The 27,785-nt window shown below is 45.1% G+C and overlaps 1 protein-coding gene across 3 annotated transcripts in view; it reads left to right on the top strand.

The window, feature by feature from the left end:
* The window catches only part of NUP133 (nucleoporin 133), a 397,333-nt gene that overhangs the window by 142,284 nt on the left and 227,264 nt on the right, over window positions 1–27,785 (top strand). For all 3 annotated transcript variants that reach the window (XR_008891412.1, XM_056566853.1, XM_056566852.1), the window contains exon 13: window positions 19,160–19,323. Coding sequence is in view for 2 of the 3 variants with exons in the window: in XM_056566853.1 (XP_056422828.1) it covers window positions 19,160–19,323 (164 nt within the window). In the remaining variant the exon portion in view is untranslated. The remainder of the gene's footprint in view (window positions 1–19,159; window positions 19,324–27,785) is intronic.

The following is a 27,785-nucleotide window of genomic DNA, read 5'->3' as shown; positions in this document are numbered from 1 at the left end:
TCTTCTATGATGTTTTATAATATTCATGTGCAGTTTTCTGTAATACTTTCTTTAAAGAAAAAAAAAACATAGCTTTAGTTTATCTTGTAAAGAGAGGTTCCCCTGGTGAGCATAAGATAGTTTGGCTGTTTTATGTTGAGTGAATTGGTTTCACACACAGTTCTCTATGTAAAAAGCATGCTCATTTCTGCCTCGATTTATTACACACGCACCTCTTAATAAATAAGGTAATGAAGTGGCCCATGTACTTAAATTTAAGCTAGCTCCAAGCTAGAGAAGAGTTTGGTTACAATTGGTTGCCTCTGTAGCATAAATTGTGATAAGTCCAACACTATAGAACTTCAAGCCAAGCTCCGACTACTTGGCAAGTGAGACGTAATGTTTAAAAAGTTGCAATATTTAGCGAAAAATGGAGGCTTGACAATGAAAGTAGTGTCGGCACACGACAGCCAGCATGTTTAACCCCTTAAGGACAGCCCATTTTTGCCTTAAAGGGATACTCCACTGGAAAACATTTTTGTTTCAATCAACTGGTACCAGAAAGTTAAACAGATTTGTAAATTACTTCTATTAAAAATATCTTAATCCTTCCAGTATTTATCAGCTGCTGTTATGATCCACAGGAAGTTATTTTCTTCTTGAATTTCCTTTCTGCGCGACCACAGTGCTCTCTGCTGACACCTCTGTCCATTTTAGGAACTGTCCAGAGTAGGAGCAAATCCCCATAGAAAGAAAACCTCTCCTGATCCAGACAGTTTCTAAAATGGACAGAGGTGTCCACAGAGAGCACTGTGGTCAGAAAGAAAGGAAATTCAAAAAGAAAATAATTTCCTATGGATCATAACAGCAGCTGATACTGGAAGGATTAAGATTTTTTTTTTATAGAAGTAATTTACAACTTTTTGTTTAACTTTTCTGGCACCAGTAGAGTAAAAAAAAAAATTCCACTGGACCTCTTTAAGGACACAGTCCATTTTCATTTTTGTGGTTTCGTTTTTTCCTACTCTTCTCTTATTTTTCCACCTACAGACCCATATGAGGGCTTATTAAAATTTTTTGCAGACTAGTTGTACTTTGTAATGATATTTTTCAATTTTCCATAACATATACGCCGAAACAAAAAAATATTTGTGGGACATTTATGAGAAAACTTAGATTTTGCAACTTTTAAGGGGTTTCGTTTTTACGCAGTGCACTTTATGGTAAAAATGATACATTGGGGGCCATTTACTAATCTTTTCCCGACAGCCATTTGTCAGTTTTTTTGCGATATTTAAAGCGCATGATGTCTTCGCCATGGCGCAAGCTATGTGCGCCATGGCGTAGACATCATGCGCCTTTATGTGACATACTTTCCCGAACTTCCCGACATTTTCCCTTAGGAAACCGGAAAAGGGGTGTGTTCCCGACATTTTGGCCAAACCCTACCAATTTATAAAAAAATAAAAAATAATTAAAACTAGTCGGGTCTTTACCATTATAAAAACCACAACTTGCAACAAGGTGTTTTTTTTTATTTATTTATTTTTATTTATTTATTTTTTTAACTGCTATCCCCTGCCAATGGTCAGGGGGGGGGGGGGGGGTTACCATTTAAATCCCTGCTCTGCCAGCCCCTGGATTTCGGGACAAAGCGGAGAAGATGGCTGCGGCGGGGGTTACGGGTACCTGGCAGCAGCGGCCTCTGCGGGGACTTGCAGACGGGACCTGCGGCAGCATCATCATGGCAGCGGGACCTGCAGTAAGCATCAGACAGCGGCGGAGGCTGCAGTGACTTTCGCCTCCACCGCTGCCTCCAGACTACAACTCCCAGCATGCCCAGACAGCCAAAGGCTTTCTGGGCATTCTGGAAGTTGTAATTTTGCAACATCTGGAAGGCCACAATTTGGAGACCACTAAAAAGGGAACAAAAGGTGACCCAGGGAATTATAGGCCTGTTAGTTTAACCTCCGTTGTATGTAAATTGTTTGAGGGGTTTCTAAGAGATGCTATTTTGGAGTATCTTAATAAAAATAAACGTATGACCCCCATATCAGCATGGGTTTATGAGGGATCGGTCCTGTCAAACTAACCTGATCAGCTTCTATGAGGAGGTGAGCTCCAGACTGGACAAGGGGCAATCGCTGGATTCGTATATCTGGATTTTTCCAAAGCATTTGATACGGTGCCACATAAACGGTTGGTGCATAAAATGAGAAGGATGGGGCTTGGGGAGAATGTGTGTAAGTGGGTAAGTAACTGGCTCAGTGATAGGAAACAGAGGGTGGTTATTAATGGTACTTATTTTGATTGGGTTACGGTTTCTAGTGGGGTACCACAGGGGTCCGTCTTGGGTCGGGTTCTCTTTAATATATTAAAGACCTTGTAGAGGGGTTGAATAGTAAAGTAACAATCTTTGCAGATGATACTAAACTCTGTAAAGCGGTAAACACTATAGAGGACCGTGCACTGTTACAAATTGATCTGGATAGGTTGGAGGTTTGGGCTGGGAAGTGGCAAATGAGGTTTAACACTGATAAATGTAAGGTAATGCACATGGGGAGGAAAAATCCGGGCTGGGATTATGTATTAAATGGGAGAACTCTTGGGACGACTGACATGGAAAAGGACTTAGGAGTCTTAGTTAACAGTAAATTTAGCTGTAGTGACCAGTGTCGGGCAGCTGCTGCCAAGGCTAATAAAATCATGGGGTTTATCAATAGGGGCATAGATGCCCACGACAAGGAAATAATTCTACCGCTGTACAAATCACTAGTCAGACCACACATGGAATACTGTGTACAGTACTGGGCACCAGTGTACAAGAAAGATATAGTGGAGCTGGAGAGGGTTCAGAGACTGGCAACCAGAGTAATACGGGGAATGGGAGGACTACAGTACCCAGAAAGATTATCAGAGTTAGGGTTATTTAGTTAAGAAAAAAGAAGGCTTAGGGGAGACCTAATAACTATGTATAAATATATCAGGGGACAGTACAGAGATCTCTCCCATGATCTATTTATACCCAGGACTGTATCTATAAGGGGGCATCCTCTACGTCTAGAGGAAAGAAGGTTTCTACACCAGCACAGACTGGGATTCTTTACTGTAAGAGCAGTGAGACTATGGAATTCTCTGCCTGAGGAGCTGGTCATTTCAGCTGGTGAATTCTGTAAAAGAGTTCAAAACGGGTCTGGATGCATTCTTGGAGAGTAATAACATCGCTGGTTATGTATACTAGATTTATAGGGACAGAACGTTGAACCAGGGATTTATTCTGACTGCCATATTGGAGTCGGGAAGGAATTTTTACCTCTAGTATGAAGGTTTTTTTGCCTTCCTCTGGATCAACTCAGTAGGGACTCGTTAGGGATATAGGTTGAACTTGATGGACTCTGGTCTTTTTTTTCAACCTCATGAACTATGTTGCTATGTATGTTGCAAAACTACAAATCTCTGCATGCCCACACAGTCGAGGCATGCTGGGAGTTGTAGTTCTGTAACATCTGGCCCTTCAGGTGTTGCAGAACTACAACTTCCAGCATGCCTGGACAGTCCCTGAGCTTGTGACTGGAATTTTTCCCGCTCAGGTTATTAATTTGTCTTGCGCCCGAAAAAACATTGTGCGCGCGAAAATAAGCATTGCTTGTAAAATGTGCGCCAATTTAGTAAATGTGAAGTGAAAGAGGAATCGGGAAACTGCCAAAACAGACATAAAAAAAAAGATACAATAGTAAATGAACCCCATTGTCTTTATTATAATGCAAACTTTTTTAAACATTAGATATGCATAACATTTTTCTTTTCAGATCCCTATAACTTTTCAACTTCTCTGTATACAGGGATGTATGGTGGCACATTTAAAAAAAAAAAAATTTTATGCACTGTGATCAGTAGTTATCGGAACTTTTTTTTTTATTGTGATTATTTTTTTTTTCTGATTATATAATTGAAAATTAGTGTGTTTTGGAGTTTTGATATTTTTTTTTACGTTTACCCTCTGTGATTATAAACATTATTTTAATAGTTTGAACAATTAAGCACACGGGGATTCAAATGTGTTTTGATATGATTTTTTATTAGATGAGGGGGTTTTATCTAATTTAACGTGATTTTTATTTTTACAAATTTTTTAATTTTTAAGTTCCCATCAGGGACTTTTATATGCAGTCATTGGATTGCGTTCACTGTATAATGCTGTGCTTATGGCATTACAAAGTGAGATCGGCAATCCACTTATATAGCTTGGCTAATCCAGGCTACATCATTGGGTCAGTGGCATATCCCCATATCCCTGCGATCACGTTGCAGGGGTTCAGTGATCACTTCTGAGCTACTGACAATTTTCCCCTTATTTTAGATGCCATGATAGGCGGTAATCATAGCGTCTAAAGGGTTAAAAGACCGACTGTGGCAGGATCTCTGCTGTTTGCATTAGCAGTGAGTGTCTGGCTACTGAAAGTAGCCGAGACACATTGCTCTGAAGCAAGTGCAGCTCCTGTGCTTGCGTCAAAGCCACTAAAGGCATCAGGGTGTACAGGTACGCTCTTGCTCCTTAACCTCTTCAGGACACAGGGCATATGGGTACGCCCTGCATTCCGAGTCCTTAAGGACCGAGGGCGTATCCATACGCCCATGGGAAATCCTGTCCCCACCGCTAGCCGGTTGGGGACCGGAGCCGGATGCCTGCTGAAATCATTCAGCAGGCACCCTGGCACATCGCCCAGGGGGTCCTAAGACCCCCTCCCCATGTCGGCGTTCGGAGAAAATCGCATGTCAATTCAGACATGCGATTTTCTCCAATTTTTGGCTGATCGGGTCTCTGGTGACCCGATCACCCGGAAAATAGGGCTGATCGGAGCTGTCGGCAACAGACCCGATCAGCCTAAAGGATAGGAGTGAGGTCGCAAAGCTACGATCTCCTCCTATCCCCTGCCATTACTCAGAACGGAGTTCTGACCAATGGCAGCGCAGGACAGGGGGTTTATAAAGATAGATTTCGCAACCCACCATCGCAACCCCCCGTTCTGCCCGCCCCTGGATGTCGAGGGGCTCTGGGAAGAAGATGGAGGCCGTACCTGCAGGAGAAGATGCCTGGTGACCTAGGATCTTCGCTGGAGCCTGCTGGATCTTTGCTCAGGTAGGGAATCGACAGTGGGGGGGGGGGGGAATTGAAAGTGAAAGTAAATCTATCTTTACTGTGGCAACCACTAGGGGGGCCAAACTGCAACTCCCAGCATGCCCAGACAGCCAAAGGCTGTTTTGCAACCTCTGGAGGGTCACAGTTTGGAGACCACTGTTACAGTGGTGCCCAAACAGTAGCCCTCCAGATGTTGCCAAACTGCAACTCTCAGCATGCCTCTACTGCCCAGGCATGCTGGGAGTTGTAGTTCTGTAACATCTGTCCCTTCAGATTTAGCAATTTTCATGACATTTTTAAAAATTGCTGCTCTACTTTGAAGCCCTCAAATTTTTTCAAAAAGCAAAAGTATGTCCATTTTATGATGCCAACATAAAGTGGACATATTGTATTTGTGAAGAAAAATTTAATTTATTTGGAATATCCATTTTCCTTACAAATAGAGAGCTTCAAAGTTAGAAAAATGCAAAATTTTCATGAACTTTTGGGATTTTTCACCAAAAAAAGGATGCAATTAACGCCGAAAATTTACCACCAAAATAAAGTAGAATATGTCCCGAAAAAACAGTCTAAGAATCAGAATATTCGGTAAAAGCGTTTTCGCGTTATTAATTCGTAAAGTGACGGTGGTCATAATTGCGAAAAAGGGCTCTGTCCTTAAGGTGAAAAAGGGCTGCGTCCTTAAAGGGGTACTCCGGTGAAAACCTTTTTTCTTTTAAATCAACTGGTGGCAGAAAGTTAAACATATTTGTAAATTACTTCTATTAAAAAATCTTATTCCTTCCTGTACTTATTAGCTGCTGAATACTACAGAGGAAATTCTTTTCTTTTTGGAATGCTCTCTGATGACATTTATTGTTGTGCTTAGTGGGATTTGAACCCAATTCCCCAGAACTGCAAGGCAGCAGAGCTAACTACTGAGCCACCATGCTGCCCTTAGCATACACCTACTATGCATGGTTGCTAAAATGGACAGAGATGTCAGCAGAGAGCACTGTGCTCGTGATGTCAGTGTTCCAAAAAGAAAGGAATTTCCTCTGTAGCATTCAGCAGCTAATAAGTTCTGGAAGGATTAAGATTTTTTAATAGAAGTAATTTACAAATATGTTTAACTTTCTGCCACCAATTGATTTAAAAGAAAAAAGGTTTTCACCGGAGTACCCCTTTAAGGGGTTAAGTACCAGGACACAAGGGCGTACCTGTACGCCCTATATCCTTAACATGCTAAAAGAATGGAGTTGGGACCAGCTCTGAATATCGCAGGTACAGTGCTCATGTATCTCTGGTTCTCTAATAGATGATGGGGGGGGGGGGGGGGGGGGGTCGATCACCCCCCACTCTTGGCAGAGATTGCAGGGCCCCCAGTGGTTGTTTACCCTGCAGTCATACACTTATTATTCCTGGGGATAGGGGATAAGATTAAAGGTAATGGAGTTTAACACCATAAGAACAGAGCCCATTTTCACCTCTAGGACGAAGCCCTTTTTTGCAAATCTGACCACTGTCACTTTAAACATTAATTACTCTGGGATGCTTTTAGTTATCATTCTGATTCCGAGATTGTTTTTCTACTTTAACATAGTGGTAAATTGTTGTGGTAACTTGCATCCTTTCTTGGTGAAAAATCCCCAAATTTGATGAAAAAATTTAAAATTTTGCATTTTAATAACTTTGAAGCTCTCTGCTTGTAAGGAAAATGGATATTCCAAATAATTGTTTTTTTTATTCACATATACAATATGTCTACTTTATGATTGCATCATAAAATTTACGAGTTTTTACTTTTGGAAGACACCAGAGGGCTTCAAAGTTCAGCAGCAATTTTCCAATTGGTCTTCATATTAGAAATACTCCATAAATGACCCCATTATAAAAACTGCACCCCCCAAAGTATTCAAAATGACATTCAGTATGTGTTTTAACCCTTTAGGTGTCTCACAGGAAAAGCAGCAAAGTGAAGGAGAAAATTCAAAATCTTAATTTTTTTACACTCGCATGTTCTTGTAGACCCAATTTTTGAATTTTTACAAGGGGTAAAAGGAGAAAATGTATACTTGTATGTGTAAACCAATTTCTCTCGTAAGCACATACCTCATATGTCTATGTAAAGTGTTCGGCGGGCGCAGTAGAGGGCTCAGAAGCGAAGGAGCGACAAGGGGATTTTGGAGAGTACATTTTTCTGAAATGGTTTTTGGGGGCATGTCGCATTTAGGAAGCCCCTATGGTGCCAGAGCAGCCAAAAAAAAAAAACACATGGCATACCATTTTGGAAACTAGACCCCTTGAGGAACGTAACAAGGGATAAAGTGAGCCTTAATACCCTTAAATGTTTCCCCCAAATTTCACTTTTTTTAAAGGGTTAATAGCAGAAAAGACCCCCCAAAATTTGTAACCCCATCTCTTCGGAGTATGGAGGTACCCCATAAGTGGACCTGAAGTGCACTACAGGCAAACTACAATGCTCAGAAGAGGAGTCATATTTGGCTTTTTGAGAGCAAATTTTGCTCGGCGGGCATGTTGCATTTAGGAAGCCTCTATGGTGACAGGACAGCAAAAAAAATCCACATGGCATACCATTTTGGAAACTAGACCCCTCACAGAATGTAATGAGGGGTACAGTGAGCATTTACCCCCCACTGGTGTCTGACAGATCTTTGGAGCAGTGGGCTGTGCAAAATTTTTCCTTTTCATTGACCACTGTTCCAAAGATCCGTCAGACACCTGTGGGGTGTAAATTCTCACTGCACCCCTTATTACATTCCGTGAGGGGTGTATGTTCCAAAATGGGGTCACATGTGGGTGTGTTTTTTTATTTTTATTTTTATTTTTTTGCGTTTGTCAGAACCGCTGTAACAATCAGCCACCCCTGTGCAAATCGCCTCAAATGTACATGGCGCACTCTCCCCTCTGGGCCTTGTTGTGCGCCCCCAGAGCACTTTGCGCCCACATATGGGGTATCTCCGTACTCGGGAGAAATTGCATTACAAATTTTGGGGGGCGTTTTTCCCTTTTAACTCTTGTGAAAATGAAAAGTATAGGGCAATACCAGCATGTTAGTGTAAAAAAATAAACAAACATGCTGGTGTAGACCCCAACTGTTCCTTTTCATAAGGGGTAAAAGGAGAAAAAGCCCCCCCAAAATTTGTTATGCAATTTCTCCCGAGTACGGCGATACCCCATATGTGACCCTATACTGTTGCCTTGAAATACGACAGGGCTCCAAAGTGAGAGCGCTATGCGCATTTGAGGCCTGAATTAGAGACTTGTATAGGGGTGGACATAGGGGTATTCTTATTGGGGAAGGGGGATGGTAGGGGGGGGGGGCAGTTTACGTGTGTGTATATATAGTGTTTTACTCTTTATTTTATGTTAGTGTAGTTTTTTAGGTTACATTCACACTGGAGGCAGATTACACTGAGTCTCCCGCTAGGAGTTTGAGCTGCGGCGGAAAATTTGCCGCAGCTCAAACTTGAAGCGGGGAACTCCCTGTAATCTGCCGCCAGTGTGAATGTAGCCTGTACATTCACATGGGAGGGGGTCAAAACTACAACTCCCAGCATGCAATGACAGACCATGCATGCTGGGAGTTGTAGTTTTGCAACAGCTGGAGGCACACTGGTTGGAAAACCTTGAGTTTGGTTCTATGACCTAACTCAGTATTTTTCAACCAGTGTGCCTCCAGCTGTTGCAAAACTACAACTCGCAGCATGTACTGATTGCGGAAGGGCATGCTGGAAAATGTAATTATGCAACGGCTGGAGGAACGCAAGTAAAACTCCCAGCATGCCAAGACAGCCTTATGCTGTTCCTGAATGCTGGGAGTTGTAGTTTTGCAAGATTTAGAGGGGTTCAGGTTGTAAATCACTGTCCAGTGGTCTCAAAACTGTGGCCCTCCCAGATGTTGCAAAACTACAACTCGCAGCATGCCCAGACATCAAACTGCTGTCTGGGCATTCTGAGAGTTGTAGTTTTGCAAAATCTGGAGGGCTACAGTTTGAGACCACTTAGTAATCTATAACCTGAACCCCTCTAAATATAGCAAAACTACAAGTCCCAGCATGCCCACACAGCAAACAGCTGTCTGGGCATGCTGGGAGTTGTAGTTTTGCAACATCTGGAGGGCCACGGTGTAGAGACCACTGTAAACTGTGGCCCTCCGGATGTTGCTAGGCAACAACTCACCTAGCAGGACCCGGATGTATTGCTGCTGCTGCCGCCGCACAAGGGTGATCCCCGCATGGAGGATCGCGCTCCGGGGTCCAGGTAAGGGACCTTCGGCGCCGACCTTCCCTGGACAGTTCCCCCGTTTTGCCCGGACACCGATAGGTGGGCAAAGCGGGGACACCCCCCAATCCCTCTTATTTTCGGGTCACCAGTGACCCGTATGACCCGGAATCGTGCAGATGACGTGGCGCTCCCGGAACCCCGCGACGTCGCCGCACATCAAGTGACACTTAGCGGCGCCGTACATGTACGTTGCTCGTCGTGAAGGGGTTAAAGCATTACTTTTAAAGCATTAGTCATTAAAACTAGTTTTGACATGTCGATCAGACATGTCAAAAGTTGTCAATTCAGTCAGGTCTTACTCTGGGGACCCACTGGGATCGTGAGTTATTAGCTGGGAAAGCAGGCGGGACTGCACTCTGCTCCCCGGACAGCCCAGACATCTATTCATTTCTCTGCATAGAAGTCTATGCAGAGAAATGTGTGGCTCTCTTGGCAAGCCAGAGAGCAGAACGCCCCAGAGGACCCCCTGCAATCTCCGGGCCGGCACCGCGGATGTACTGAACAGGAAAGCTCGAGGCTTCAGTGTTTGTGACGTGTCACCATGAGCTCCCCATTTAGGTCTATGGGAGGGGGTGTGGCTGCTAGTACAAAGCAGTCATGCCCCCTCCCATAGACTTGACTGGTGGGGGTGTGACGACGTGGAGGCCAGTCATCTGGCACGGAGCTGAGTTTGCTCCATGCATCGGATTACAGGATGCCGCGCCGGAAATCGCAGGGGGTTCCAGGGACGGACCTCCCGCGATCAGATATCACATATCTCATATTCTTTGTATAGGAGATAAGATGTTTAGTGGAGGAGTGCCATTTTAACAAAAATTGGAGCTATATTGACCTTCCCCGCTGCTGCTCTAAGGCCTTCCAGGATCTGCTGTACTGTTATTTCTTATTCTGATGATTTGTGTAACTAGTCCTGCCATATGCTTTGCATGAAACAGAGGACCCCTCTGCTTAGACACGAAAAAAAACAACTGATCTTTGCCAAAATTTATGTAGACAGGTCACTATCCTTTTGGGAATATGTTCTGTAGACAGATAAGCTTAAACTAAAGGTTTGGTAGTGCATACCACATTTATGCCTGTAGACATTGAAATAAAGCCTTTAATCCCTTAAGGACCAAGCCCATTTTCACCTTAAGGACCCGAGCATTTTTACACATCTAACCACTGTCACTTTAAGCATTAACTCTGGGATCCTTTTACTTTTCATTCTAATTCCAAGAGTTTTTTCGTGACATATTCTACTTTGTTAGTGGTAAATTTTTTGTCGATACGATACATCGATACAAAAAATTTAAAATTTCGCATTTGCTCTCTGCTTGTAAGGAAAATAGACATATCAAATAAATGATATATTGATTCACATGTACAATATGTCTACTTTATGTTTGCATAATAAAGTTGACATGTTTTTACTTTTGGAAGACAGAGGGCTTCAAAGTTCAGCAGCAATTTTCCAATTTTTCACAACAGTTTCAAAATCGGAATTTTTTAGGGACCAGTTCAATTTTGAAGTGGATTTGAAGTGGTATTAGAAATACCCCACAAATTACCCCATTATAAAAACTGCATCCCCTCAAAGTAGTCAATGACATTTGACATTTAACCCTTTAGGTGTTTCACAGGAATAGCAGCAAAGTGAAGGAGAAAATTCAAAATCTTCATTTTTTTACACTTGCATGTTCATGTAGACCCAGTTTTTGAAATTTTACAAGGGCTAAAAGGAGAAAGATCCCCCCCCAAAATTTGTAACCCAATTTTTCTCGGGTAAGGAAATGCCTCATGTGTATGTCAAGTGTTCGGCGGGCTCAGAAGGGAAGGAGCAACAATGGGATTTTGGAGAGTGAATTTTTCTGAAATGTTTTTTGGGGGCCATGTCGCATTTGGGAAGCCGCTATGGTGCCAGAACAGCAGAAAACTCCCCACATGGCATGCCATTTTGGAAACTACACCCCTCAAGGCACGTAACAAGGGGTCCAGTGGGCCTTAACACCCCACAGGTGAAGAGAAAATGTTTTTCACTAAAGTGCAGTTTTTTTTTCCCAAATTGAGAAAATTTCTCCCAAAATTTGTAACCCCATCTGAGTATGGAGAAACCCCATATGTGAACTTAAAATGCTCTGGGGGGCATGTCGCATTTAGGAAGCCCCTATGGTGCCAGAAAAGAAAAAAAACACACATGGCATACTATTTTGGAAACTACACCCTTCACGGAATGTAACAAGGGGTACAGTGAGCCTTTTGTTAAAGTTGGGTGTATAAATGAAAAAAGAGAAGAAAAAAATTCACAAATTCAGTTTTTCCCCCCAATTTTTTTTTTTAACAAGGGGTAAAGGAATATGACCCCCAAAATTTGCAACCCCATTTCTTCTGAGTATGGAAATACCCCATGTGTGGACGTCAAGTGCTCTGCTGGGGCACTACAATGCTCAGAAGAGAAGGAGCACCATTGAGCTTTTAGAGAGAGAGAATTTGTTTGGAATGGAAGTCAGGGGCCATGTGTGTTTACAAAGCCCCCCGTGGTGCCACAACACTGGACATACCCCCCCCCCACATGCTACCCCGCTTTGGAAACTACACCCCTCACAGAATTTAAGGGGTGCAGTGAGTATTTACACCCCATTGGCGTTTGACAGATCTTTGGAACAGTGGGCTGTGCAAATGAAAAATTACATTTTTTCATTTTCACGACCACTGTTCCAAAAATCTGTCGCACGTGGGGCGTAAATGCTCACTGTACCCCTTATTACATTATGTGAGGGGTGTAGTTTCCAAAATGGGGTCACATGTGGGGGGAGGGGCGTTGTTCTGGCACTATGGGGGCTTTGTAAACGCACGTGGCCTCAAATTCCAGACAAATTTTCTCTCCAAAAGCCCAATGGGGCTCCCTCTCTTCTGAGCATTGTAGTTCGCCTGCAGAGCACTTTACATCCACATATGGTGTATGTTCTTACTCAGAAGAAATGGGGTTACAAATTTTTGGAGCTTTTCTTCCTATTTTCCGTTGTGAAAATGAAATAGGGTAACACCAGCATTTTAGTGGGGGGGAAAAAATTATTTTCCCCATCCAACTTTAACGAAAATTTGTCAAACACCTGTGGGGTGTTAAGACTTACTATACCCCTTGTTACATTCCGTGAGGGGTTTAGTTTACAAAATGGGGTCACATGTGGGTATTTTATTGTTTTGCGTTTGTCATAACCGCTGTTAAATCAGCCACCCCTGTGCAAATCACCAATTTAGGCCTCAAATGTACATAGTGCGCTCTCACTCCTGAGCCTTATTGTGCGCCCGCAGAGCATTTTACGCACACATATGGGGTATTTCCATACTCAGGAGAAATTGCGTTTTAATTTTGACAAGCGGTAAAAGGAAAAAAAAAGACCTGCAACACCAGCATGTTAGTGTAAAATGTATTTTCTCTATCTGCTCCATTGGGGGACTCAGACCGTGGGTGTATGCTGCTGTCTCTAGGAGATGTGACACTATGGCAACAAAAACAGTTGGCTCCTCCCAGCAGGATATACCCACCTTCAGGCTCTGAGCCAATCAGTTTAAGCTTAGTGTCTGAAGGAGATGGACATGGTCTGGTTTGCTCCAGACCAGGTCTTCTGTTTTTTTGTTTTCCTAGTATTGGGACGTGTTAGCTTTTTATTCCATTTCTTTTCTGTTTTGAGGTGGGGACTCGGGGACTGCGGTTCCCCGTTTCCCCATTGCGAGTGAGAGGGCACAGACATTGCGTATATGCGCTGTTAACCCCCTCTAGCCAACGGTCAGCGCCATAGCAGCCAAGCGTGATGCAGGTAACTAAAGCTGATTGAAGACTTCACTGAAGACTCCATTAGGTAAGTTCTTCTGACTGAGGTGAGTACATTTCCCTTTCTCCCCTAGGTGCAAGGACTTGCAACCTCTGGAGACCCTCAGTTTTTGTCCACCTTTTCAGGTTTATGGTGCTAGCTGGTACTGGGGCGAGCAGTGGCATCTTTGGTGGCATAATTTCTTTATTACACTGTAAGTGCTCTGTGTGAGACTGTGTTTTATTACACTGTATGTAAGTGCTCTGTGTGAGACTGTGTTACTGTGCCGCAGCGCCTTATATGCGGCTGACAGCCGCGGCACTTCTTCTAGCCGAGCGCACGGAGCACCGGCTTACTTTCATTTTCTCCGACAGCTGCTGCCGGTGTTTCTGCCACCCGCTTACTTCCTCCGAGCGCGTATTTTCTTACATATGCGCTCGGGACAGGGAGCGGGTGCCATTACTCCTTCGTCCCTGACTTTTACTTAGCTCCGCACCTAGGGGCCGGAGCTCTTGGGGGGGCGCTCTCGTAGTGTGTGTGTGTGTGGTGATTTGTACTGTCGGGCGCTTGAAGCGCAGTCTTCCTTCACCTCGGCAGTTGACGGCTGCCGGGGGGGGGTGGGGGTGGAGATATGTGCGGCGCCCGCTCACTTCCCCGCGGGCACATATGCGGCTGCATATGCGCTCGTGGCATGGGGCGGGCGCCATTACTCTGGTTCTTCGCGACGGCTGGGGCGCATTAACTCCGCCCACAGGGCCGCCGGAGCCTCCAATCAGCGCTGCGCGCACGTGTCTAGTGGCGTGGGCCGATCGGCAGTGCCCCTGCTCTGGGAACGCCTATATCGGGTTAACTCTTTTTTTCCTGCCATATGGGACGCTATTCTGCCCTCCCTCTATACTGACAACTAGACTGCTAGTCTCTATTTTGTTACAATAACATATTATTCCTACTCTGCCTGCTCCACTGCTCCCCCAGATCCCCCAGTTTCCCCTGATGTTACAATTCCGGTGGATTCGGCCGCCCCTTCAGCCTGGGGTTTCTTCCTATCCCAGTTTATGGCTGAATTGACTCAGGTCCCCCTTGTGGTGGCTGAGGCCTCACGTGGGTCCCGCTCCTCTTTTACAGAAGCCTCCCGCGCTCTAAGCGTACTAGAAGTGTTTGTCTGACTTTTACATTGAGTCTCCAGGTAGACGTGGGCATCCCTCCATGAGTCTCGCCTCCCCGTGTCATCTGGTCACGGACGTTGCTCCTCCAGAGGACGTTTACGGAATCCCTGCCCTGCCAGAGCCACGTACCCGGTCAGGGTTGCCCCCTCCAGGGCTGCCTACATGCGTTCACTTTCGCCTGGTGAGTTGGCGGATCAGGTTTCCGATTCTGCATCTGACTCAGAGGACCGCTCGGATATGGTTGAAACGGTGAGCTCATTGGTTGCGGCCATAAGAGACACCCTTCATTTAGAGGACCCAGGATCTTCGGACGTTACTCCTGAAGTATCCTTTCATCGTGCTTAACCAGCACCTCAAGGATTCAGCTCTCACGCTGAACTTCACATCCTTCTAAAATCTGCATGCAAACATCCGTACAAGAGGTTCACGGGAATGAAGAGGGTTCAAATGCGTTACCCAATCGCCAAGGACCTTGCCTCTTAGGTGGTTTCTAGAGATGAGCGAACTTACAGTAAATTCGATTCGTCACGAACTTCTCGGCTCGGCAGTTGATGCCTTATCCTGCATAAATTAGTTAAGCTTTCAGGTGCTCCGGTGGGCTGGAAAAGGTGGATACAGTCCTAGGAAATAGTCTCCTAGGACTGTATCCACCTTTTCCAGCCCACGGGAGCACCTGAAAGCTGAACTAATTTATGCAGGATAAGTCATCAACTGCCGAGCCGAGAAGTTCGTGATGAATCTAATTTACTGTAAGTTCGCTCATCTCTAGTGGTTTCCCCTCTCTCAATGGTTCCACCAATTTCCTGCCTCTCTAGGCTACTATACTGCCGCTGGTAGAGGCAGCTGCCTTCAACGACTCGATGGATCAGACTGCGGAGTCCTTGGCGGAGGGTCTATCTTGCTTGATTCTCCAATGCTGGGGAATTCTGTGCACTGCTTCCATACAGTCAGTCCGTGGTGCTGCCTTTGCTGTGGGTCCCCTAGCGGCCCTCCGCCGCTCCAGGTGGCTTTGGGCATTGGATGTGGATGCCGCCTACAAAAGGGTCTCTTACAGAGTTGCCTTTTACTAGTACCCGTCCCTTTGACAAGCGCCTTCTCGAGATTTTCTCTGTGGTGCCGGGGGGGGTAAAAGTTACTTGTTGTCTCATCATAAGGCTTGCTTTTATTCCCAGGTGAAGTCCTCTTCCTTTCGGACCTTTGGCCCCAATAAAGGATCTCAGCAGGCACCTTCGCGGGACAAGAGGTCCCCCTCGTTCCGGGTGCGTTCGCCTTGGAATTTGGACACCAACCGTTCTGAACGAATGGGGTAACCGCAATCCCACTTCCACATGGAGTGCAGCCACCACACGCAGGTTTTTTTTCTCGGGTGGGAGGTCGTCTCTTACTTTTTCGAGACATCGGGACCACACATATTCAGGAAGTCCCGAACACCACGTCTCCTCCTCCGGGAAGCAGTTTCAGGAGACCCTCTAGTCCCTGCCCAGGGAGTCATTGTCTCCGTTCCTACAGGGGAATATTTATTACTTTTATTCAACCTTATTCCACTTTTTTTTTTTTTTGGTGGTCTCCCTGGAAGGTGGTTCTGTGCGGCCGCTTCTGGGCCTCAAGCGTCTTCCGTGGCATCCAGGGCACAAGAGGAGTTTCTTCCTCGGTGGACATCAAGGATACCTACCTTCATATTCCTTTATTTCCCGGCCATCTGCCGTTCCTTCGCCTTCCGGTTCCGGAGGGGCTTTTTCATCTTGTAGCCTATCCCTTTGGTCTAGCCTCTGCTCATCGGGTCTTCGCCTCGATTCCTGCACCAGTGATAGCCCTGTTGCGATCATGCGGAGTCTCGGTGATTCCTTAGGTGGACGACCTTCTCATCAAGGCTCTCATCAGAGTCTAGACTCTAGGGACTGTGGGTCTTACACTCCAGACCCTGAACCGCCTCGGGCGGATGTTCAGCCAAGACGAGTCGTTCCTCTCTCCCACCCAGTCTCTGATCTTCTGGGACCTCACGTCCGCGGTCCCTGTCCGGATTTGTCTTCTGCCGGACAACCGTCTGACACTCCTGTCTCGTGTCTGCTCTCTTTGTGCCACGGCCCCGGTTTCCATACAAAATTGTATGGAAGTCTCTGGTCAGCTGGTAGCTGCCATGGAGAACCGTGCCCTTTGCCCAGTTATTGTCCCCTTCAACTGGTGGTTCTCTCTCTATTGGACAGATCTCCTCTGTTTCTCGGTCGCAAGGTGGCTCTCCCTCGTCGGTTCGGCGAGTCTCTGCTCTGGTGGCTCCGATATCCCCTTCTTCAGTGGTGACCATTCCTTCCCTACTCGGGCAGGTAGTCATGACTGCTGCCACTCTGTCGCGCTGTGGCGGCATGTTCAGGGATTGGTCGGTTCAGGATCTCTGGCCTCTCCGGGTAGCCCTTCTTCCAATACACTTCTGGACCTGGGGGCGATTCTTCTTGTCTTCTTCATGGGGAGTCCCATCTTCTGTACGCATCCAGTCGGACAACGCCTCGACGTCAGTCTACGCCTCGACGTCAGTCTACGCGGCGGCGCTCGCAGTTCGGCAGCGTTGTCGAGGTGTCAGTCTGCTCTGGACGGAACGTATGTTTCCGACCTTTTTCGGTGGCTTCCTTCCAGGTGTGCTCACTGGGAAGCGGACTTCCTCAGCCGGTCCTCAGCCGACCCCAGCGAGCGGTCTCTACATCCAGTAGCCTTCGCGCAGACCCGCATCCTCTGGGGCATTCTATACGGAGACCCTTTTGTGTCCGGCACAATCTGAAGATTCTTTCATTTGTGTCGAAGTCCCGGGACACCCTGGCTCTAGCCGCGGCTGCCATTGGGATTCCTTGGGGTGGGTTTCCTCTATCCTCTCTGTTTTCTCTCCTTGCGCTCCTTCCCAGGGTTCTGAGGAAGCTCAAAACGGGGGACGTCCCCGCCATTCTGATAGCTCCAGTTTGGCCCCGAAGTTTGTGTTACGCCGACGTAGTCAGGCTTCGGGACGACGCTCCTCTGCGCCTTCCGCACCGCCTGGATCTACTCTCCCGGGTCCTCTTTGCCACCCCAATGTACAGTCACTGCATTTGACGGCGTGGCGGTTGAGATAGGATCATTTGTAAGTCAGATTACACTATTTGTTCACACTTTGAGAAACTACACCCCTCAAGGAACGTAACAAGGGGTTTAGTGAGCCTTAACACCTCACCGGTGTTTGTGCTGACACTTCTTTTTCTCCACTATTCACCTGCGGAATAACTGCCTCAATAACTGACATCAGAGAATCCCATTCAAGTGAACAGATTCATCTGTGCCCGTTAAGCCTCCCGTTGGGCTCAGTTACACGAACGACCATTAAGGCTTTTTTCCCCCCCTGCCTTTAACGGCCGTTTGTGGCAGAGCCCAGCGGTAGTATGAAAATAGCCTTACTCAGTATTTCATCCTGATCATGTGCATGTAATCTTTTTGTCTATATCACCTATATTTGGCAAAAAAAATTGCATTTTACAGTTGCTCAATGTCTTTTCCATCTTGTCAAAAGGAGGGGCTGTGTCCCTCTTGCCTGCACTGTGACTCCTCCCCATCCCTCACTCTGCTGACACACTGCTCATGGGAGGAAGCCTGGCAGCCCTGCTCTGTAACCCTTTCCTCCCTGGTTTCATGCTGTACACACACACACACACACACACTATCATTTTTGGAGCTTGCCTGTACTCTACCCCCAAAGCCAATACGGTGAGTGTATAACTAAGATCTTCCTATGTCATTCATGTGTGTCTTCCTTAGGCAGTCCTGTAATGTTGGGACTTGTAGTTTTGGAATAGTTAGAGGCATACTGTTTGGATAACTTTTTGCAGCAGTGTTGCCTTCAGCTTTGTGCCTACTTTAAAACTACAACTCCCAGCATGCTCAGACATCCTTGGAGTTGTAGTTTTGCAACAACTAGACATGTGTTCGGTAAAACTGTTACAGCAGTGTTGCTACAAGCTGTGTTCCTCCTGCAGCCTTGTCAATCAGCCATCTCGTGTCCATAACCCTGCATAATTGGGATCAATCTGTAGGACAAAGAGCAGATCATAGTTGTTTCCTGTTCTCCTGCACCCTGCCAGTATGCATTTTGCTGGTATCTGATATCTGTAACTATTAACATACAACGCTAAACCAGGGGTTAACGGCTAAGTCCAGACCCATCAAAACACCTTTAGAGAATGCACTCATCAGATCAGATAAAAAGTTGTTAGTTTATTCATTGTGCAGTATATAAAACATATAGTTAAAAGTGGGGAAACACTGATGCCAGGAAAACCAGAATGGTCACAACTGTTTCATGTACTAGGTGCACTTCTTCAACCCACTCTTCCACTCACATAAGTGCTGCTTTTCTTTCTTTGCTGCATAGATGTAAGTATATGCAGCTCCTACTTCAATATGGTAAAGTTAAATTATTGAAAAATTGTGGCTCTAGCTTGATCTAGAGCCTTAAAGAATGTGTCATATCCCACACAACGAACCTGATAATGTGCATATAATTTGTGTCAAGCTCTCTAACTCTGTCATTCTTTGCTTTGGAGGGGTGTGTCCTCACTCTGCAGGACTCCTCTTCCTTCCTGAGTCTGCTTTGCTGGGTCTCTTCATCCAATCGCTGCTTCAACACATAAATAGGCATTGTGAGATTAAAAAACCTTTTAACTATGTATGAGATGTCCTTGGTTACTGTTGAGTTATTCTGCCAGAACATAGGTGAGTGGTGTTAGGAAGAAAATGTTTAAAGGTACAGTGTTTATAAAAAAAAACATTTTTGTTTGCAGAAAGGATATAGTTGGAGCTCAGTGCATGGTGGACAGCTTGTTCTCTGCTGAAACAGATATCGAAACTGACAATGAACTGGACCAGGCAGTGACCCAAATAAGTATGGACTTGGTGGATGACTATCCAGCTTCTGACCCTAGATGGGCCGAATCTGTGCCAGATGGTAAGAAAAACCGTATGGACAAACCTACTATTAAGGCGACTAGGTGGAGCAGCAATAATAAAGGACAATTTTATTTCCAAACAAGAGGAAAGGGGGGGGGGGGCACTTCTGGACTTTATGCTAACCAATAAGTTAGACCGAGCATCCGAAGTTAAATGGCTATCTTGATAATAGTGGCCAAAACATAAGTTTTCATTTATCCTGTAAATGAATGTGTATTAGGGGGGCAATAAATACATCATACTTTAGGAAGGCCAATTTTCACTCACTCAAGAACCTCAGTGACATAGACTGGGACATATACCCTACAGGAATTAACATGTTATAAATAAGAGAAGACCAATGTGGTTAACCTAAACTACTAAAACATGAAGGTAGTGGGGAGGCATTAAAAAAGAGTAAATACTGTAAACAAAAATAAATAAAACTGGCAAAAATTGCAACACAAAACTATTGCCATAGAAAGTAAGAAGATGCAAAAAAATATTTTTCACCTACGTAATTAACCCTTAAGAAATAATCTAGGAATCTGGATATAATGGTAAAGGATTACACAATCTAAAAACTCCTTATATACTGTCCTGTATATACTCAGGAGAATCCAATATCAGGTGGTATCGCCGTGTGCGTAAATGTCCGAACTATAAAGAGATAATGTTAACCCCTTAAGGACTGAGCCCTTTTTCACCTTAAGGACTGAGCCCTTTTTTGCAATTCTGACCACTGTCACTTTAAACATTAATAACTCTGGAATGCTTTTAGTTATCAATCTGATTCCGAGATTGTTTTTTCGTGACATATTCTACTTTAACATAGTGGTAAAATTTAGTGGTGACTTGCATCCTTTCTTGGTGAAAAATCCCAAAATTTGATGAAAAAAATGAAAATTCAGCATTTTTCTAACTTTGTAGCTCTCTGCTTATAAGGAAAATGGATATTCAAAATATATTTTTTTTGGATCACATATACAATATGTCTACTTTGTTTGCATCATAAAATTTACGTGTTTTTACTTTTGGAAGACACCAGAGGGCTTCAAAGTTCAGCAGCAATTTTCAAATTTTTCACAAAATTTTCAAATTTGATATTTTTCAGGGACCAGTTCAGGTTTGAAGTGGATTTGAAGGGTCTTCATATTAGAAATACCCCATAAAAGACCCCATTATAAAAACTGCACCCCCCAAAGTATTCAAAATGACATTCAGTAAGTGTTTTAACCCTTTAGGTGTTTCACAGGAACAGCAGCAAAGTGAAGGAGAAAATTCAAAATCTTAATTTTTTACACTCATGTTCTTGTAGACCCAATTTTTGAATTTTTGCAAGGGATAAAAGGAAAAAATTTATACTTATATTTGTAGCCCAATTTCTCTCGAGTAAGCATGTACCTCATATGTCTATGTTAATTGTTCGGCGGGCGCAGTAGAGGGCTCAGAAGGGAAAGAGCGACAAGGGGTTTTTGGAGAGAACATTTTTCTGAAATGGTTTTGGGGGGGCATGTCACCTTTAGGAAGCCCCTAGGGTGTCAAAACAGCAAAAAAAACACATGGCATACCATTTTGGAAACTAGACCCCTTGGGGAACGTAACAAGGAGTAAAGTGAACCTTAATACCCCACAGGGGTTTCACGACTTTTGCATATGTAAAAAATATATATATTTTTTACCTAAAATGCTTGGTTTCTCAAAAATTTTACATTTTTACAAAGGGTTAAAACAGAAAATACCCCCCAAAATTTGAAGCCCAATTTCTCCCGATTCAGAAAACACCCCATATGCGGGTGAAAAGTGCTCTGCTGGCGCACTACAGGTCTTAGAAGAGAAGGAGTCACATCTGGCTTTTTGGAAGCAAATTTTGCTCAGGGGGCATGCCGCATTTAGGAAGCCCCTATGGAGCCAGGACAGCAAAAAAAAAAAAAACACATGGTATACCATTTTGGAAACTAGACCCCTCGGGGAATGTAACAGTGTTACAGTGAGTACTTGCACCTCACAGGTTTTTTGAACAGTGGGCCATAAAAGTGAAAAATTTGATTTTTTTGCACTATATTGATAGTGTTACCCCAAATGTTTCATTTTCACATTGGGTAATAGGGCAAAAGGCCCCCAAAATTTGAAGAACAATTTTGTCTGAGAAAAAAAATACCCCATATGTGGATGTAAATTGCTCTGTGGACGCACTGCAATGCTCAGAATGGAAGGAGTGAAAATTTTGTTGAAATTGTCGGGGTCATGTGCATTTATAAAGCCCCCAACAGAAAAAAAAACACATGTGACACCATTTTAGAAACTATACCCCTCAATGAACATAACAAGGGGTACAGCGGGAAATAACACCTCAAAGGTTTTTTGAAAAGTGGGCCATAAATTGAAAAATTAGATTTTTTTTTTACAGTAAAATGCTTGGGTTACCCAATTTTTAACATTTTCACAAGGGGTAATATGAGGAATTGGGTTACAAATTTTGGAGGGCTTTTCCCCTTGACTATAAAAATACATCCACATATGGGGTAACGTGCTGGACGGGTGCACAACAAGGCTCAGAAGTCATAGAGGTCACTTTGTATTTGTGGCCTTTGGCATATCAGTAGCTGACGGTTACATACATTCCAAGGAAAATACAAAAATGAAACACCCACATGTGACACCATTACAGAAAGTACCCACCCTGGGGAATGGGTATAGGGGTAAAGAAGACATTTTGAACGCACGGGTGTTTCCTAAATTTATTATCCAGGAATGGAGGAAGGGTAGCTTTTGAAAATTGCAATTTTCAACCTATGCTCTGCTTCATTTTTCTGGAAACAACTAACATGTGACTCCGAATTGTCGCCTGGAAATACGACAGAGCTCAGCGAGAACTCTTCGCATTTGAGGCGAATGTTTGTTACGAACCTAACAGTTACATACATTCAAAGGAAAATACAAGAAAGGAACACCCACATGTGAGAATACTACAAACAGTACACCCCCTAGGGAAGGTGTGTAGGGTGAAGTGGAGATTTGGAACAGACGGGTGTTCCCTTCATTTATTTTCCAGGAATGGATGAAGAGTACTATGGTGGGGAAGAAAATTGCAATTTTATTACTGATATGCCAATTATTTTCCCAGAATGATGACCCAGAGTACAGTCAAAAGGATGCCTGCCCCAAACCCTATAATCTGAATCATCATTCTGTGAAGGGGATGTGTGGGGCCGTCCCTATTCTGTTACATCAAATGCACAACCCGCTCAGGGGGGTTGGTATAAAATTTGGAAGACAATGTACTCTGGACTGGTACATTGGAGTCGAATTTTGGGGAATGAAAATTAGGGCAAAGGATGGAAAATTTAGTACTCCATGGAAGTGTGATACTCCCTGAAGCAGCCTATGCAGAGGCCCGGATGATCGGGGTAAGTGTCGCATTGAGTGGTGGTGTCCTTCCAAATCCCCCTCTTGCGACACACTCTGCATTTCTTCTGAGATCGTCCCTTATTTCCAGTGTGGGGGATCATACCTGGAAAGTGTTGGCCGGGGACGATCCGGGGACCTGAAGTTCCAGAGGTGCTCTGACCCGCTCTTTGGCGGTCACCAAAGATGAGGGCCTTTAGAACTTCCTCTTGGAACTGCAGGTATGTCCCTGTGTTGCCAGCGTACTTGTACAGTACAAAAGCGTTGTACATGGCAACCTGTACCATGTAGAACGCAACTTTTTTGTACCATACGCGTGTTTTCCGCATAGCATTATATGGCTTGAGGACTTGATCAGAAAGATCAACTCCCCCCATATACCGATTGTAGTCCAGAATACAATCGGGCTTGAGGACCGGTCCCACGGTACCTCGCACAGGGACAGGGGTGCTGCCATTCCCATGAATTGGGGTGAGCATAAGGACATCCCTCTTGTCCTAATACCGGACCAACAACAGGTTCTCATGGGAAAAGGCACGGGACTCACCCCGGGGGATAGGAGTCTGCAGGGGATAGGAAGGAAGGCCTCTTTGATTCTTCCGGACTGTCCCACAAGCGACCGTGGATCTGGCGGCGTGGGATGTGAAGAGAGGGATACTAGTATAAAAGTTATCCACGTAAAGGTGGTAACCTTTATCTAGCAATGTGTGCAAAAGGCCCCAAACGATTTTCCCGCTAACACCCAGAGTGGGGGAACAATCTGGGGGTTCAATGCGGGAATCTCGTCCCTCATACACCATAAACTGGCAAGTGTACCCGGAGGTACTCTCGCAAAGTTTATACATCTTCATGCCATACCGCGCCCGCTTGGTCGGGATGTATTGCCAGAAGCTGAGTCTCCCCTTAAAGCTGATGAGAGACTCATCAATAGCGACCTCCCTTCCAGGGACATAGGCCTCCCAAAATCTAGCCCCGAAGTGATTGATGACCGGCCTGATTTTATACAGGCGGTCATACGCGGGGGACATGCTGCATTATCAGCATAATGCAAACATCTCTGAATGGCCTCGAACCGGGGACGTGCCATGGCCATATTGTAGAGCGGGGTCTGGTACAGGATGTCCCCACACCAATATTGCCTGACACTGGGTTTTTTAACTAGACCCATATGCAGCACGAGGCCCCAAAAGGTCCTCATTTCGGCTGCATCGACTGGAGTCCAGCCGCCGGGTCTAGCTAAAAGTGAGCCCGGGTTAGCGGCGACGAACTGTTGGGCGTACAGATTTGTCTGTGTAACCATTAGATTAACAAAGTCGTCACTGAAAAAATTACCGAAAAAGTCCTTTTCAGTGAACCCGGCGATGTTAATCTTGATTCCTGAGTCGCCAACAAACTCGGGAATCACAGGCTCGTGGTCCGCTGGCTAAGCCCAGACAAGTTCTCCGGTACGAGGTACCAGTGGCCTTGGCTGGGGGGCTTCACTAGTATGAGTGCCAGGGGGACTCATACTAGCATGGGGCACAGGGTCAAGGGCAGAGGAGGTTTGCGGTGCCCCACGGCGGTGTCTCCGCTGCCTTGGTGGCTCATAATCTCAACTAGATAAGGAGGACGATGAAATAAGGAAGGTGGGGTCTTCATCGTTCTCTGAGCCGCTCTCGGTGTCGGAGGCAATTATGGCATATGCCTCCTCCGCCGAAAACGCTTTGCGGGCCATTTCCCTACTCTAATGGGGATACGGGTATGTGCTGTGTGTGGTGGGTGCGATACTACCTCCCTAACCTAACTAAACTAACCCGCCCTAACAGAAAAAAATAAAAAGGGGACTTTTTTTAAAAACAAAAAAGGGACTTCTAGCGCAAAAAAGCCCTGCGCCAAAAAAAGCATTTATCCAATCAGTGGTGTGCGCACTGATTAGCGCTTGTGGCGGCAGGGGGCCCAGAATTCAGTGGGGGGTCCGGCCACTCAGCCCAGAACAGTGGCTGGTGGCTTGTACACAGACCCCCACACAAAAAAAAACAAAAATAAAATTAAAAAAATGATTAACCCCGAAAAAATGCACCCGTCTGAACCCCAAAAAAAACGCTGATCAGTGATAAATCACTGACAGCGTTGGGACAGGCTGCACATACAGGTACGGACCGTCCACACAGTACACGCCTGCTACTGGTGGCACGGACCGCCTATGGGTGCAAAAAAGCGCTAGAAAACGCGAAAAAAGCGCCGGCACCACATAAACCGCTGATCAGTACTACGGGACTGATCAGCGGCAGGTGGGCTTTAACAAACGGTGGCGGACCGCTCTTTTATAACTTTATAACACACGCTTAGGAAAAAAAAAAGATCTGCGCCAAAAAAAAGGCTGGCGGCAGACCGCAGCGACCCAGCAGGGCCGGGGTCACGCAGCTAAAGGTGCTACGGACCCACGGACACCCACTGAGGTACGCTGAAAAAAAAACTTTTTTTTTTTTTTAACCCTAGCCTGTCCCTACCTAAATCTAAAGCTATCCCTGGGGATTTCTGTGCCAAGGGGCCACAGAAAGGGGGCAAGGGGCCCTTTTTTTAACTGAGGAGATGGTGGGCAGCATGGGGCTCCGTCCTGCACACCAGATCTCTCTGAAATGAAACGGAGCAACATGCTCCTAGCCCACCCAATCCCCTCCCATTACATTGTGATTGGTGTGGCCACTTTGGCCACCCAATGACAACTGTACTGAGGGGGGTGGCCACAATGCCAGCCCCCTCAGTACAGCATGGATGGTGATTGGTGGTGTATACTACACCACCAGTCACCATCTATATCCGGGTCACAGGGTCACACGTGACCCTGATGACCCGAAACCGCTGCAGAACGCCGATGAGTAGTTACCGGCGTCCTGCAGCGATCGCCGGTATAGGAGGTCCTCCGGACCTCCTCCGGCACACTGCCGGGATGTCTGCTGATAGAAATCAGCAGACATCCGGCTCCGGTCCCCGCCCGGCGAGCGTCGGGGAACGGAATCGCAGCACATCCCTCATCTGAATTGATAAGCAATGTGCTGCGATCGCCGACATGGGGGGTCCTGATGACCCCCCTGGGCGATATGCCGAGATGCCTGCTGAATGATTTCAGCAGGCATCCGCCTCCGGTTCCCAACCGGCTAGCGGTGGTGACCGGATTTCCCACGGGCGTATGGATACGCCCTGCATCCTTAAGGACTCGGAATGCAGAGCGCATCCATACGCCCTGCGTCCTTAAGAGGTTAAGGACCCGGGGTTTTTCCATTTTTTGCATTTTCGTTTTTTCCTCCTTACCTTTAAAAAATCATAACTCTTTCAATTTTGCACCTTGAAATCCATATGATGGCTTAGTTTTTTGCGCCACCATTTCTACTTTGTAATGACGTCAGTCATTTTACCCAAAAATCTACGGCAAAGCGGAAAAAAAAAATCATTGAGACAAAATTGAAAAAAAACGCAGTTTTGTAACTTTTGGGGGCTTCCGTTTCTACGTAGTAAATTTTTTGGTAAAAATTACACCTTCTCTTTATTCTGTAGGTCCATACGATTAAAATGATACCCTACTTATATAGGTTTGATTTTGTCGTACTTCTGGAAAAAATCATAACTACATGCAGGAAAATGAATACGTTTAAAATTGTCATCTTCTGACCCCTATAACTTTATTTTTCCGCGTATGGGGCGGTATGAGGGCTAATTTTTTATTTTTTTTCTTAGCGGTACGATTTTTGCATTGATAGGACTTATTGATCGCTTTTTATTCATTTTTTTCCATGATATAAAAAGTGACAAAAAATGCACTATTATGGAATTTGGAATTTTTTTGCACGTGCGGTTTAATTAACGATCGATTTTTATAATTTGGACATTTCCGCACGCGGTGATACCACATATGTTTATTTTTATTTACACTGGGTTTTTTTTTATGGGAAAAGGGGGGTGATTCAAACTTTTAATAGGGGAGGTGTTCAATGATCTTTTCCCTTTTTTTTTTTTTGTTAGTTTTTTTTTCTTTTTTGCAGTGTTCTAGCTCCCATAGGGACCTATAACACTGCACACACTGATCTTTTACATTGATCACTTGTTTCTCATAAGAAACCACTGATCGATGATTCTGCCGCTTGACTGCTCATGCCTGGATCTCAGGCACTGAGCAGTCATTCGGCGATCGGAAAGCGAGGAGGCAGCTGTCTTGTAAGCTGTTCGGGATGCCGCGATTTCGCCGCGGCGATCCCGAACAGCTCCCTGAGCTTACCGGCATGCTTTCACTCTCACTTTAGACGCGGCGTTTAACTTTGAACGCCGCATCTAAAGGGTTAATAGCGCGTGGCATCGCGATCAATGCCGCGCGCTATTAGCCACGGGTCCGACCCTCTTTGCCGGGCCCGACCCTCTTTGACCCCGCTTTATAGATCGGGAGCGGACTCATGACGTAGGCGTACGTCGTGGGTCCTTAGCAGGTTAATTAAACCGCAATATTGATTATTGTCCAAAATTGCGTATTTTTGGTCACTTTGTATACCATTCAAAAAATGTATAAAAAGCGATCAAAAAGTCCTATCAAAACAAAGATGGTACCGATAAAAACTTCAGATCACTGCGCTAAAAATGAGCGCTTATACCGCCCCGTGTACAGGGCTTTTATGCCGAGGTCCGTTATAGATGGGATTAGAATGAAGATGTGGATGTTGTATATCTGGACTTTTCTAAGACTTTCGATACTATGCCGCACAAACTGTTAGTACATTAATGAGTATGCTGGTATCAGGGGAAGATAGATATATCTATCTATCTAGTTTGGTGACATTAAACTAGATAGATAGATAGAGAGAGAGAGAGAGAGAGAGAGAGAGTTTAATGTCACCAAACTAGATATAGATAGATGTATATCTATCTACATCTATAATGGTCCAACAAAAAAAGAGGGTTTGGAAGGCACTCTGATCACCAGCGATAATTTCTTTATTCCATCTTTAAGGTCACAGATAAATCACATGGCTGATGGGCCGTTTAGCACACATCTGTGCTTAATCATTGATTAATGATCAATTGATTAACCCCTTAAGGACAATGGAC

This window comes from Hyla sarda, chromosome 3, assembly GCF_029499605.1.
Source record: "Hyla sarda isolate aHylSar1 chromosome 3, aHylSar1.hap1, whole genome shotgun sequence".
Classification (NCBI taxonomy): Eukaryota; Metazoa; Chordata; class Amphibia; order Anura; family Hylidae; genus Hyla; species Hyla sarda.
This window is presented reverse-complemented; position numbering and strand designations above follow the sequence as displayed.